This window comes from Trichechus manatus, unplaced genomic scaffold (assembly GCF_000243295.1).
Source record: "Trichechus manatus latirostris isolate Lorelei unplaced genomic scaffold, TriManLat1.0 scaffold00132, whole genome shotgun sequence".
Lineage (NCBI taxonomy): Eukaryota > Metazoa > Chordata > Mammalia > Sirenia > Trichechidae > Trichechus > Trichechus manatus.
The window spans coordinates 2384845-2398311 of NW_004444068.1; the positions used below are offsets into that span (position 1 = coordinate 2384845).

Genomic DNA, 13467 nt, shown 5'->3' on the forward strand with positions numbered 1-13467 from the left:
ATATGTTGTGGGGTTGTTAACCAATGTCATAAAACAACATGTGTACTACTGTTTCACGAGAAACTATTTGTTCTGTAAGCCTTCACCTGAAGTACAATTAAAAATAAATAAATAAATAAAAAGTGATTCCCACAGCTGTTAATAAAGCAAACCTTGTCCTCCTCCTACGTCTCTTAAAGCGAGGATGCTAAACCAATGCTAGAGACACGTCCTGGGCTGCAGCAAGGACGTCACTTCAGCCCACCCCCTGTGAACAGGGCCTCTGCAGCTGTCAATATTGGCTCATGTGGAATCCATTGAATTTGTATTTTTGCATCTTTTGAAATATATAGATGGGATTTGGGGTTGTAATGAGCTTAGATAAAAGCAAACTAGTTCTCAGAAAATGAAACAAGAATTGAAATGTCATTCAAAATTAAGGAGTGGGTTTCAGAGAAAGACGGATGGCATACATGTAGGTCACTAAATCATCTTATTTGTGCCTCCCGGTTCAGGAGTTTGGACTTGGCTCAGCCCGACTGCCATGCGACCTTAGTTGACCTACCCAAATCTTCCTGGCTCTGTTTGCTTCGTCTATTGAATTTAGGGAGTTGAACAAGTATCATCACAGTCCTGCTAGGTGCCAGGTATGGATTTGCTATACTCTGAGGACACACAGATGAAGACGTGCTCTCAAAGATCTTTAACTAGTAGGGAGCAGGCTCTTAAACAGAGGACAGTGTGATAATTACGGTTAACGGCACTTACGTGCAGGGGGCCGTGGTGATGGGTTAGGACTAGATTATTTCAAACGTAGCTCCCTTCTCCCAAACCTGTTTCTGTGACAACACCCCAAGACAAAGGCAGTGTCATATGGAGTGGGAGGGTAGGAAGGAGCTGGGTCAGCCTAGAACAGTTTGACAAGGATGAACAGTTGTGTTTATTCTACATTTCAGGCTTTGCTCAGGATAGGAGAGCCAAGCTTCTTAAACGTCCGTGTGCCCACAGATCACTTGGGCATCTTGTTAAAATGCAGCTTCTGTACGTCTGGGATGTAGCTGAGATGCTTTATTTCCAACAACCTTCTAGATGATACCTACGCTGCTGATCCATAGATGACAATTTGAATCACAAAGGGACTAATGGTTAAGAGCTGTGGCTGCTAACCAAAAGGTTGGCAGTTCAAATCCACTAGCCACTCTTTGGAAACTCTATGGGGCAGTTCTACTCTGTCCTCTAGGGTTGCTGTGAGTCAGAATCGACTCGATGGCCTGGGTTTGGTGTTTTTTGTTTAAAGGACTAAACAAAAGCAGCCCTGGTGGCACAGTGGTTAAGCACTTGGCTGCTAACCAAAGGTTGGCTGTTCGAACTCACCAGTCACTCTGTAGGAGAAAGATGTGGCAGTCTACCTCTGTAAAGATCTATGGCCCTGAAAACCCTATGGGGCAGTTTTACTCTGTCCTACAGGGTCACTGTGAGTTGGAATCGACTTGATGGCAGTGGCTTTGGCTTTTTGAGTTTAAAGAACTAAATACAACCAGCTTTGAAGACCAGGCAATTGAGTCTCACACTATTTTGATCTATTGACTGGGGAGACTAATCTTGTCAAGGAAAACTGTGGTTTTGTTTCCCTAGGTTTCCAAGCTGTCTTATACTTGGAACTTTTTAAAACATTGTGTATTTTATTTTGATCATTTTGGTGGACTGTAGGTGACAAAATTATAGTTCAATCTATCCCACTTTGCACATAAAAGCTTTAGTCTCATACTGTGTTAGAATGTATCTCTTACTAGAATTTTCTGTAGAAAATGATCTCTACCTACTTAAGCTCTGTTGTACTTTCTTAGTGGTAATTTCCCCCTATACGATGGTGATAGCAAGAAAGGCTAGTTCGCCCTTTTGGCAAGATCCAAATATGACAGGACTTCCTGTCACTGAAGTTGCAGCCTGTGAAGAGATTTAGAAGTCTGGTGGAAGAGATCAAATGGAATCAGTGACCATTCATTTTGGAGGGACAGGGAAGTGAGACTGGCTTTAAATCTCAGTCTACATTTAATTGCTTAGAAAGCTTATACTCGACTCCTGAACTCAGTTTTCTTATCTGTAAAATGAGGGCAACGGTGTCCCTCAGGGTGGCGAGGACTAAGTGAGAAAATTAAGTGCCCACATGTAGCAGGTATTTAATGATTAGTTCCCCAATCCTCACCCTCATGTTGAGGTGTGTGAAAAACGTTGTTAGACACAGATTTTCCTGGAGTGTGTAGTTCTGTAAGTGGAAACCGTGTGTACACATAACTGCAGTTTTGCTGTGGCTGGAGAAAAAAAGGCAGGGGTTTTCTGTTTTTTTCTGCCTACCCTCCTATTAACAGGCTTAAAACGAAGGTGGCTGGTAGTTGCCATAGAGTGGGCTGACTCGTGACCGCCTTTCCTACATCAGAAGGGAACGCGGCCTCGTCCTGCACCGTCTTCACGAGCGCTGGTCTGCTTTAGTAACAACTGTGGGAATCACTTCTGTCAGCTGCAGACTTCTGAGCATGCTACCAATTTTCCATCAGAGACAGCAAGAAGCAGAGCTCCCAGGTGGGGCTGAGTGCTCACCGCCTGAGCATGGAGGCAGCCACAGGTAGCCTATCTGGAATACCCAGTGCACTCCTGTTTCTCCCAACGGCCATTCTCCAGGTGGTGGGGTTGGGCCCCAGCTGCCCCAAAATATACAAGAAAAACTCAAGAATATCTGCTCCCCACTCTTTTTTTTTAAAAAAAAAAACAGATCATAGATGAAGCAAACCTTTCTCAATAGAGGAGAAAGTAGTGGGTACTGTGACAAAGATTCACGCCAAGAATACACCTAAAGACTGAAGGCATACGTCATGACACTAACCAAAGAATGCTCACAGAAAACTCGACGGCTTGGTTTGAAGCTCTGAATGCGTTCCAACTTTTTTTGTATTTCACAATTTACATTTTTATTTATTTGAGTCCAGTCTGCTAAATAAAAACAGTAACAAGATATTTCACAAACTATCATACAATTTGAAGACTTGAATTTCATAAAAAATATTGGGCACATATTCATACTGGCTTAACTCACATGCTGTGTTTCATCTATGGTCTAAAATAGTCTGTAAGAGATTTGGTTCCAGCGTTAAAAATTATCCATCAGTATTTTTTTTTTTTTTAACATGTTTTACATTAAAAAGTTTGTGTTCTTATTCAAAAAGATCCACAGACTAAATTCAGCATGTAAAAATAATTTTGCAAAATCCAAGATTACACTTTCAAATCCACTTTATTTCTTTTCCTTCTCACACACACTTTAGAGGTCTCCACACACCACACTTATCGCAGCTATCAAGTCACTTGTTGTTGGTCAGGTACCATTTATTCTTTTATCATTTTATCCCTAAAATTGTGTTGGGGTCAAAATATGACAGTTAACCAGTGTTAAATCCGTAAAATATTTACACATTAAGCTTTAGACACTTGGCAATTAAACCACATAAAAACAGGCCAAGACCCCCGCTGTACATGATCTCAGTCAGGTATTTACCATCCCTAAGTTGGCGCCCGTACACTGGTTCAAACGGCAGCAGTCAGGCAACAGGCAGTTACTTCGGAGGGCATTGAACATTAGGCTCTGGAAGCACGTTATGATGTTACCCAGTGTCACGTACCATCCACCTTTCTCCAAGGTGGTCTCATAATTCTAGAATGGCCGGTCCAGCTGATACGAAATGAAGACAGACAACACAACATGTACTCTGTAGAGATATCCTACTCTTACTATGCATTCACTGTGATTTTGAATGTAACTCGTCCCAAAAACTTGTCACGATCATCCTTGTTTTTTAGGTTGGGTGATCCGTCAATTATGCAGTCAAATGTCGCTTCTTTCCTGGTATTGTTAAGATTAAAGGATGCCTGGACAGCAACTACTGGCTGTCGATACCCCACCTAGAAAATAAAGGAAAATACACCAATTAAAACTCTACAGTAACTTCATCTACAGTTTCCTCTATGCAGAGTTGGTCTATTCTGTAAATTTAAAAAAAAAAAAAACAAAAACAAGATTTTAGTTTATTAGACCTATTATTTTCTACTCATTGCCTCATTTATTGTTTTTTTTTAAGCTGAAATTTAATTATTTTCATATTTCATTTTTATTGATAAAAGTCTGACTATGAATTTTCCTGCTTTGAATGTATAGACTGTGATCATGGCTTTAAATGTATCCTATAGATTAGTGATTATATTGTGTTGTCTTTATAACATTCTATAATCTTGTTTCAAATTTCCCCTTTCATCAAAGAGTTGTTTAATAGTTCTGTTTAATTTTCCAAATGGAAGGATCTTATAAAAACAATCACACTACACTGCAATCAGAAAGTATTATTTGTAATATGATCTCTACTTTATGGAACTTAAGGATATTTTTTTTGTGACCTAATACATGATAAACTGTTGTGACTGCTCTGTGTGTGCTGGAGAAGAGTATGTATTCTCTATTACAGGGCATAACATTTGGTAAATATCCAGTAGTTCTATCTTACAGATTGTTACTTAGGTCTTCTATATTCTTATGACTGCTGTGTAATTTGGTGCATATATATTCATAATTTGTTTTAGCCTCATTGTGCATTCTATATATAACTCTTCACTAAAAGGAACCAGGGTTGACTCCAGGGCTGCGGTAGGGAAAGTACAAGTTGAGACTGGGACATCTTCTGGTGCCAGAAAGTGAGGAAATGCTCTAAGAATTATGGGAGCATGTCAAAAGGAAAAGGAGCCAACCTGAAAGTCTACCACTGAACTAGTTGGGGACAATTTGCGCATCTATTGAAATTAAATGACTTTAACAGATCATAGCCCCTGAATTAAAGAATCCATGAGTCCATACTGATAACGAACAGAAGGAAAAACTCTTAGAGTAGAATGCCAATTAAAACATGTAAAAAGGCCCCTGAAATCTTCTTAAAACTGAACAATAGTTTAGCTTCACTAGTAAAAAATGTCTGCCTTGAGCATTATGCTCTTTTAAGAACCATCTATATGGGATCGAATTGACAATAGCAACTCAAAAGATTAGACAGGAACCTCAGAGGGCAGTGAGTTTATGTTAAAGAGGGAGGAACAACTCAGAAAAGGAGGGTGAGAATGGTTACACAACTCGAAGAATACAATCACTGTCACTAAACTGTACACGTAGAAACTGGCGAACTGGTGTATGTTTCGCTGTGTATATTCTCAGCAACAAAATTTAGGGGAAAAACATGTAAAAAGGAAAGATGGAATTAGTAAAACCACCCTTTGGGATCAATCATACTATAAATAATACAGGCAAGAATCAATGAATTCTAAAAGTGTGGGAGAAAATTTGATAAGAAACACTATTTATAGACTCAAAGTATCCCCCATAAGATATCTGCTGATTACAAAGGGGGAAAAAAAAAAAAACACTCGACTAACTTGACAGTGGAGAAACTGGCTGACACCAAGCGATCAAGGTCAGCATCACCATTAATGATGATGACAGTCAACACCACGTGCCTCCTCAGAGAGGCTCTGGAGGAAGACACAATCCTGAGGGATTCCTGACAAAAACGCACAACCTAAACCTCCTCATGGGAAAAAAACACACAAAAACCCTCAAATTAACAAACATAAACAAAACAAAACAAAAAAAACAAACAAACCCAAAAAAGGGTCAGTACTCATTTTTGAAGAGTACAAGGACATGAAATACAGACGGAGGAAGTGCTCCAGATTAAAGGCAGCTAAAGATGTTAACAGCGTGATATCCTGGACCAGGAAAACACTTTTTTCTTTTGCTACAAAGGACGTTACTAGAAAGAATGACGAAATATGAACAAGGTCTATAAGATGAGTGACAGTTCTGTATCAATGTTTATTTTCTTTGATAATTGTATCATGGTTATATAAGATAATGCCGCTAAATGGTTCAGGGGTGTGTGTATACATACATACATACATAGACAGAGTGAATATGATTAGCCAAAATGAAGTAAAATTTGGGAAATCTGAATCCGGGTAAAGGGTCAAAAAGAGGAATTCTTTGTATTAGTCTAGTTTAAGAGTAAACCTGAAATTATTTCTAAATGAAAAATGTACACACAGTATGACCCTAATTTCAAAATATCTCTCTATATATTCATTGTTAGATGCCATCCCATTGATTTATGACCCACGGTGATTCCCCTGTGCTACAGAGTAGAACTGCCCATAGGGTTTTCAAGGCTGTAATTTTTATGGAAGCAGATTGCCAGGTCTTTCTCCCAAAGAGCCGCTGGGTGGGTTCAAACCGCCAACCTTTCAGTTAGCGGCTGAACACTGTCTATGTTGTGCGTGTGTCTAAGAAAAGAACTAAAGAAAAACTACACCAGAATATAAAGTTATTTCTGGGCAGTAAGTTTTCTTATTTCTTTAATACTTCTCTGTATTCTCTAAATAAATGCACACTGCTTCTATAATGAAAGAGAAATGGTATTTTTAAAATTAACTGCCCTTTATCTGCTTGGATTTTGGGTTTTGGATTGTAGGTGTGGGATCTCCATCTGCCATCATCATTGGTTTTTGAAAGCCAGGAGAGATGATGCACAAGTAACACAGGACATGTGTCTATCCAGCCCAGACTAGTGGTATTTTAATGGAGACGTGCCAACTTCCAAAAAGATTCAGCACCACTTCAGAACATCTAAATACTTACATGCAGTTTTTTCCCATAATACGGAAAGTATTTCAAGTCTATATGTCCACCTGAAGGGTAAGTTGTTATAAGTGCTGCGCGTTCATCCTAAAGTTAAAAAGCGAAAGAAAATCTTTTTAGGTTAAAAAAAAAAAAAGAATTAAAAACAAAAGTATGTATATTAAAGCAGTATCAATCATGGACACGATGAAGAAACTACAATGCTGCTGCAACTATATTAATCACAAGTGTATTTTTGAGAAGAGATTTGCTCATCTTGATTGGAAATATCATGTAATTAAACCCTTGACACAAACATCTTCTTCTGTTTCCTGTCATACCCTGTGCCCTTTTCCCTCAGTGTCCCTTCCAACTCACAACCACACCCACTGCCTGTACAATCCCATCTACCCCCACAAACTACCAAACGCCCGCTCTGTGGCCACTGAAAGTAGGCAAGCACCAGCTTTGGGACTGAAGTTTTCCTGAACTGAACACTGAGCTTCCATACTGGAATGCAACGGCTGCCACAAGGTGTCAGTCCAGAAGGTAGCACTCAGGGCTGGAAGGCAGCAGATCAAGAATTTTATGTGACTAATAACCAAGATAAAACCACCCAGAGGGAAACTACGATGCCACTGACAGAAAATTTAGGGTACCCCAAGCAAAGCACTTCTTAATTTAAATACCACGTTTTCCCACGAATAACCCTATGAACACATGTAAATCAACAAGTACTCTGCATCTACTGCAATTATATTTCAGTTAGAAAAACAGATAAGCACTATAAATACACAATTTTAACTAGCATCTACGGTCCAATTCATTCAAGTTATTACTTACCTCTAATATTCTTGATACCCACCACTCATCAGTCAGATTGTCATACTGTGGTGGCTTACATGTTGCTGTGATGCTGGAAACTATGCCACCAGTATTTCAACTACCAGCAGGGTCACCCATAGCTTCCAGACTAAGACAGACTAGGAAAAAGGACCTGGTAATGTACTTCTAAAAAAACTGGCCAGTGAAAACCTTATGAAAAGCAACGTACATGGGGTCGCTATGAGTTGGAACCGACTCGATGGCACCTAATATTATTGTTATAAATAAGCAATTTATGAAATTTCTCATGTCGCACATCTCAAATAGGCCTAACTCTAGTAACTGTGATACATACTGAGTAGACAGTAAATAGACTACAATAATTAAAAAGTGGCAGATTTGTTGTTATTGCACTAATAAAAATAAAACATTACTAGAACACGTGAATTCTAGATTTGATTAAACTAATTTCTATTTCTGAAAGCATGTATAAAACAGCACAGCAAAACTAAAATTACTCTGTGGAAAGGCCCTACTCACTGCCTGTTTAATTTCAGGATCACAGTACAGCACATGTGCATATGGTGGGAATGAGAAATACACAGACAAGAGGCAGGGGCGAGACAGCGCAAAGCACAGAATGATACCATGAGTTGCCGCTGAGTCAATTCCAACTCATGGTGACCCCATGTGTGCAGAATGGATCTGCTCCATAGGGTTTTCAAGGTTGTGACCTTCAGGAAGCAGATCGCCAGGCCTATCTTCTGAGGAGCCTCTGAGAGGGTATGAACCACCAATCTTTTGGCTAGTACTCCAGGGTTTAACCGTTTATGCCACCCAGGGGCATCCCCACAAAAAGGGTAATTTGTAATAATCCAAATCAAGGATATATGAAAAGAGCAGGAGATAACAAGCCTAAGACAAACTGTAGGGGACATTTTTCAATCACTAATCAACACCATCCTACACTGGTGCTCCTTAATTTAAAAAATTTTTATGTAATCTAAAATAGCATTTTATATCAGAGGCAAATTAATCATTTTCACACGAGTGCTTTTCTGCATTAGTTGCCTGTTTAAACTATTTTTCTCTAATATTCGAGCTTAATTCATAGAAACACAGAGATATTTCCCAAAGTGAAGAGGTTTGCTTTTGGTAATGGAATTGGAGATAACTTTGACTTTCTTCTTACTTTCTGCACTGTTCGATTTAAAAGAAGGCCATTTATAGAAACAATAAACTACTTTCAAAAGGAAAAATTCAATTCAATATCTTTCTGACCTAATAGTAAGGAGTATAATTTATTGAGCACTTCTGTGTTTATTTCTTAGCAGATACCACACTTAACTTATACTTACACCTCACTTAGGCCTCAGAAGGGAACAGAGGATCAGAGTCAAGGTCACTTGCTCAAGATCACTCAAGTGTGGCAGACCTTAACTGTAATCTTGGTTTGTACCTAAACCATTATCTTAGCAGGCTTTTCCCTTGTATTTTATACTTTCTGTGAAAATAAACATTTAGAAATTGTGAAATATTGAAATGCATTATCTGAATAATGATGAGATATTTTAGGGTGAAGCATCCATGTCACACTTTTCTAAGTACATGGATGGCATTTTCTTGGAAACTATGAGCAACTAACTCCAAGAGTTGACTGACAGTCACTCAGTTCCACTGAAAATCAAGTTTAAAAGTGAATGCATTTTGTTTTCTAGAACCGTCACCCACAAAGGACTTGAAGCACACACACAAAGGTGTTCTAAGCACTGGTTATCTCTGGGTAGCAGAGATTTTAAAATAATTCTTATGTATTTTTCTAACATGAACATGATTCGTTTTTGTAGTAAGAAAACGAAAATAAAATACTGAATAAAACTAATGACATGAATAAGAATACTACATCTTTTACAGAATCATCCTTTAAACTGATATAAATAAAAAGACCACCTCTAAGACCAAGCTCTGATAAGGACATTTCTGGATTTTCAGGTCTCTAACTCGAATGAAAACAATTAGAGCCGATCAAACTGCTAAGAACACAAGATGAAATAAAAGACACGTGCATTCGTAAAAGACAAGCAAACCAAGGGGTTTAAACTAAAGAAAACCTCAAAGAGGCAAATCTAATGGAAACCAGCAATTATGATCATACACAGTCAATACTGTGTCCATCTGCTCTACAGGGACACACCTCTAAAGTTTATGAACTCCAGCTGGTTACTCCTTTGTATATGGTTTAGGAATAAAATTCAAAATTTTACAAGCATTTCTTCCAATTGTGTTTTTCTAAAAGAAACTAAAAAAATTCCACAACTAAATAAGTAAACAAAACTCCCACTTATTTTGATTATTCCATGTACTTTACACGTATCTCTTCAAAGTAAAAGGGGCAGCAAACTGAAATCATAACCACTGGAGCTGTATTCTTCATAAACATTTCCCAGCTACTCTGGAAGCAAAGGCTACAGACATACTGTGAAGGAAAGGGCTTTTGCCTTTTATGGCAAAAATGTGTGTGCGCGTGTGTGTACGCATCACAGATCCTTCATTCCAAGCTTATCTCTGTAGCCCACTCACATGCAAAGGCAAAGTCTCCTGCATACAGGTGCACCATCCTGAAATGAGCATTTCTACCACGCTGAGGTCTAGGACCCAAGCCTCAGCAACTCTAGTGAATAAATACTCTCAAGCTTTCAAGTGTGAGGCCTGGACCAGCAACATCAGCATCACCTGGAAACTTGTCAGAAATGCAAATTTTGGGCCCCACCCCAGACAGATCTACTGAGTCAGAAACTTCGGGCATGGGACCCAGCCATCTGTGGTTCAATAAACCCTCCAAGTGATTCTGATGCATGATCAAGTTTGAGAACCACTATCCGAGAAGTTTCTGCCCAAGTGAGAATTCCATTTGTGGTTAAAAGCAATTACAATTCTTTTCAAAACAGCTTTAAAAGTGATTTCAATGTAACATTTCAAGTAAAATACTGACATACACTTCGAGTTGACATGTTATTATTTAGCACAATGATAAAATTAAGTTTAGAACTCAACAGTTTGTCCTCAGAACTCCTACCCATCATTTACATATTTGTCTTAGCTGCATTTGCAGCATGGAGAGAAAACAAAACAAGTTATGAGATGGAAACTGCACAGAAGTCTGGAAAAAACAGAGACAGTGGAGACAATGTCTCTACCTCAAGGAAAATGTACCATAATTTACTGAATCTCGGATGCTACTGATGGTTACCATACCAATTTATGTGCTATTGAGAAAGAAAGAAAAAAAATCTTATGATACACTATTAAGATACCATCAGTTATAAGGCCAATCGCAATTTCCAAAATACTAATTGGAAAAATCAATGCAACTCTTAAACCACTGGCGAAATATGGCACAGGTAAATGTAAAGGCAATGTACGCGAAATCCAACAGACATGGAGAACAAGGTTTCTGAATCATCATCAGCAGACAGATGGGCTACTCACAAGTGTGGTGTATTATTTTGTACTTCTGAAAATGGCACTAGAGAGGACTTTAAACATGTGACAGGAAAGAACAAATGAGACTAAACTTCTTAGACTTTTAAAGTATTCTTCGGAAATACCAAAGTATTAACAGAAGCTCAGAGTTATTTTCTGAATAATACTAACCTTTGGAGTACACGTTATCCTTGGTTGTCCTTTAGGTTTCAATCCAATTATCTAAGATTAAAAAATATTGATGAATTTAAACACCACATATAAATACAGTGGAAGCTCCTCCTTTGTTGCTAGGGATTGGAGGTAGATGGGCTGCGATTAGCACTCACCCTACATATTAACATTGTTATAGCTGGCTTTTACTTTTATTTCAGAGGATTCGATCTCACCCATCAACCTTCTTATTACTGTCCTGGGGCAATTTAGAAAATCAAGCCACTACCAAAGAACTGACTTAACAACAGCACTGCATTTTGGTACCCTTAGAACAAGAAACAAACAATAACTCTTAGATTTATTATTTATGTGAATAAGATGTTTAATGTAAATACTCAGAGCGTCAGCGGCATAATAGAAACATTAATTATTCGTGATGAAAATATATTATTAGGTCATAATCCCTAATGTGTATTTTTCCATATCCCCAACAGAGCCTTACCATATTCACATCTATCCGTTCTACTAAATGCATACATTTGGCTAGAACTCCATTTTAAGACAATCACAACACTGCTCGGTTCTGTCAAGAGGCTACTTCCATGTACGCAGCTGATATAACTAACTCTATGAATGGTCATAGGTTTTTACGGATCTACTTCACGGGGGGATTTTTTGGGTTCTGAATGCATACGCTGTTTACATGTAAATGGCTGTAAATGTAAACATTCCTCCCAAAAGACAAATAATTGTTGTAACCGAAATAATCACCTCAACAGCAATAACTACCCTTGCCCGTGCAATGGCTCTGGAACAATCTCCACTGGACCAAAGCCCCTGCTACACTGGGTGCCCATGTCTCATTACAACAGCTGCTTCCCGTGTGGTCTGATGTGGTCCTCCCGTCAGGGCCCACAGAGCCACGGACCCATCAGCAAGCATAAGCTCGGACCCTCATCATTCAAAGAGGCCTCTGAGAAAGAAAACAAACTCTGAAGGTTGGTCCTGTACGGGGAATAGATTTCCACCCATTTGGTGTTCGTGAGGATGCTCCCAGATGGCTGGGATTACAAAAGGCATTCCTGTACAAATGAATAAACGTAATTCATCTTATAAACTAGATCATCTAGTTTCACATTGTTGCTATTGTTAGGTGTCGTCAGGTCAATTTTGACTCAAATCGACCCAGTGTGTTACAGAGTAGAACTGCCCCATAGGGTTTCCTAGGCTGTAATCTTTACGGGAGCACATCGCCAGGCTGTTCTCCCACAGAGCTGCTGAGTGGGTTCAAACTGCTAACCACTCAGAGCACTTAACCACTGTGCTACCAGGGCTCCTTAGTTTCACATTACAGGTAGTCTCCGACTTTGATGTATTCAAGTTATGACAAACTTTACTTACGACCATCTGTACAACTGGAGAAGCAGAAAGTACCTGCTGCTGAAGCTGTAAGTTTACATGTAATGTTTCCAACCCCCAAAGTCAAATAAAGATTGGATTTATAAAGACACTGATAGTAACGAAACCTTAATAAATAAATAAATAAATAAATAAATAAAAGAAGTATTCGACTTACTTAAGAATCAACCTACGATGGGGTCATCACGAATGCTGTCCTAAGTCAGGGACTACCTGGACTTTCAGCTTATTTCCCCTTTGTTAACCTCTATTCTTAACCAAGTCTTGTTGAAACATCCCACTAATCACACACTGAAAGCCTGCTGCTATCTGTCAGGCAATGTTTCAGAACAATCTCCACAGTGCTATGGGGCCATGAGGAAGTGGTCACTGTCCACGGCCGCCCCTGGGAGACGGCCCTCAGAGGAAGGAAGGAGGCTGCAGGAGCATCAGTCTTGACACTTCCGGGAAACTCCTTACTTAGCAGTGCCAACTCGACAAGACCCAGGTTTTCCTTTTATTTGGGATGGTAGCAATTTGCTTCCTAATGGTGGCTGCAGTGATACATAAACTTGCGATTCCTGACAGGTCTACACCTGCTTAAGAATCTGCCTTTTCTCCAAGTAAATGACCAGGAATGGCCTTGCGCTTCAAGGGAGGCCTTGCAGGCCTCAACAGGACAACTTACCAGAACATAACTCTGTAGCACAACACTCATTAAGCAGCCAGGCATGGGGGTTAGTTAGGAGTCACTTCATTACACAAGGAAAGCATCTTCTTTTGTACAATACCCTAATTTGTTATTACTTATATGTAGAGAACATTAGCTTTTTAATTTGCTAATGGCTATATAAGGAGCCCTGGTGGAGCAATGGTTAAAGTGCCTGGCTGATAACAGAAAGGCTGGCAGTTCAAACCTACCC

General features: G+C 39.2%; 1 protein-coding gene across 1 annotated transcript in view; it reads right to left on the reverse strand.

Annotated features, from left to right (window-relative positions):
• Positions 1-3127: 3127 nt before the first annotated feature.
• The window catches only part of ATP1B3 (ATPase Na+/K+ transporting subunit beta 3), a 35903-nt gene continuing 25563 nt past the window's right edge, over positions 3128-13467 (reverse strand). The window contains exons 5-7 of the mRNA XM_004385076.2: positions 11162-11212; positions 6704-6790; positions 3128-3933 (exon numbers count right to left, since the gene is read on the reverse strand). Coding sequence (XP_004385133.1) covers positions 3763-3933; positions 6704-6790; positions 11162-11212 — 309 coding nt within the window. The 3' untranslated portion in view covers positions 3128-3762. The remainder of the gene's footprint in view (positions 3934-6703; positions 6791-11161; positions 11213-13467) is intronic.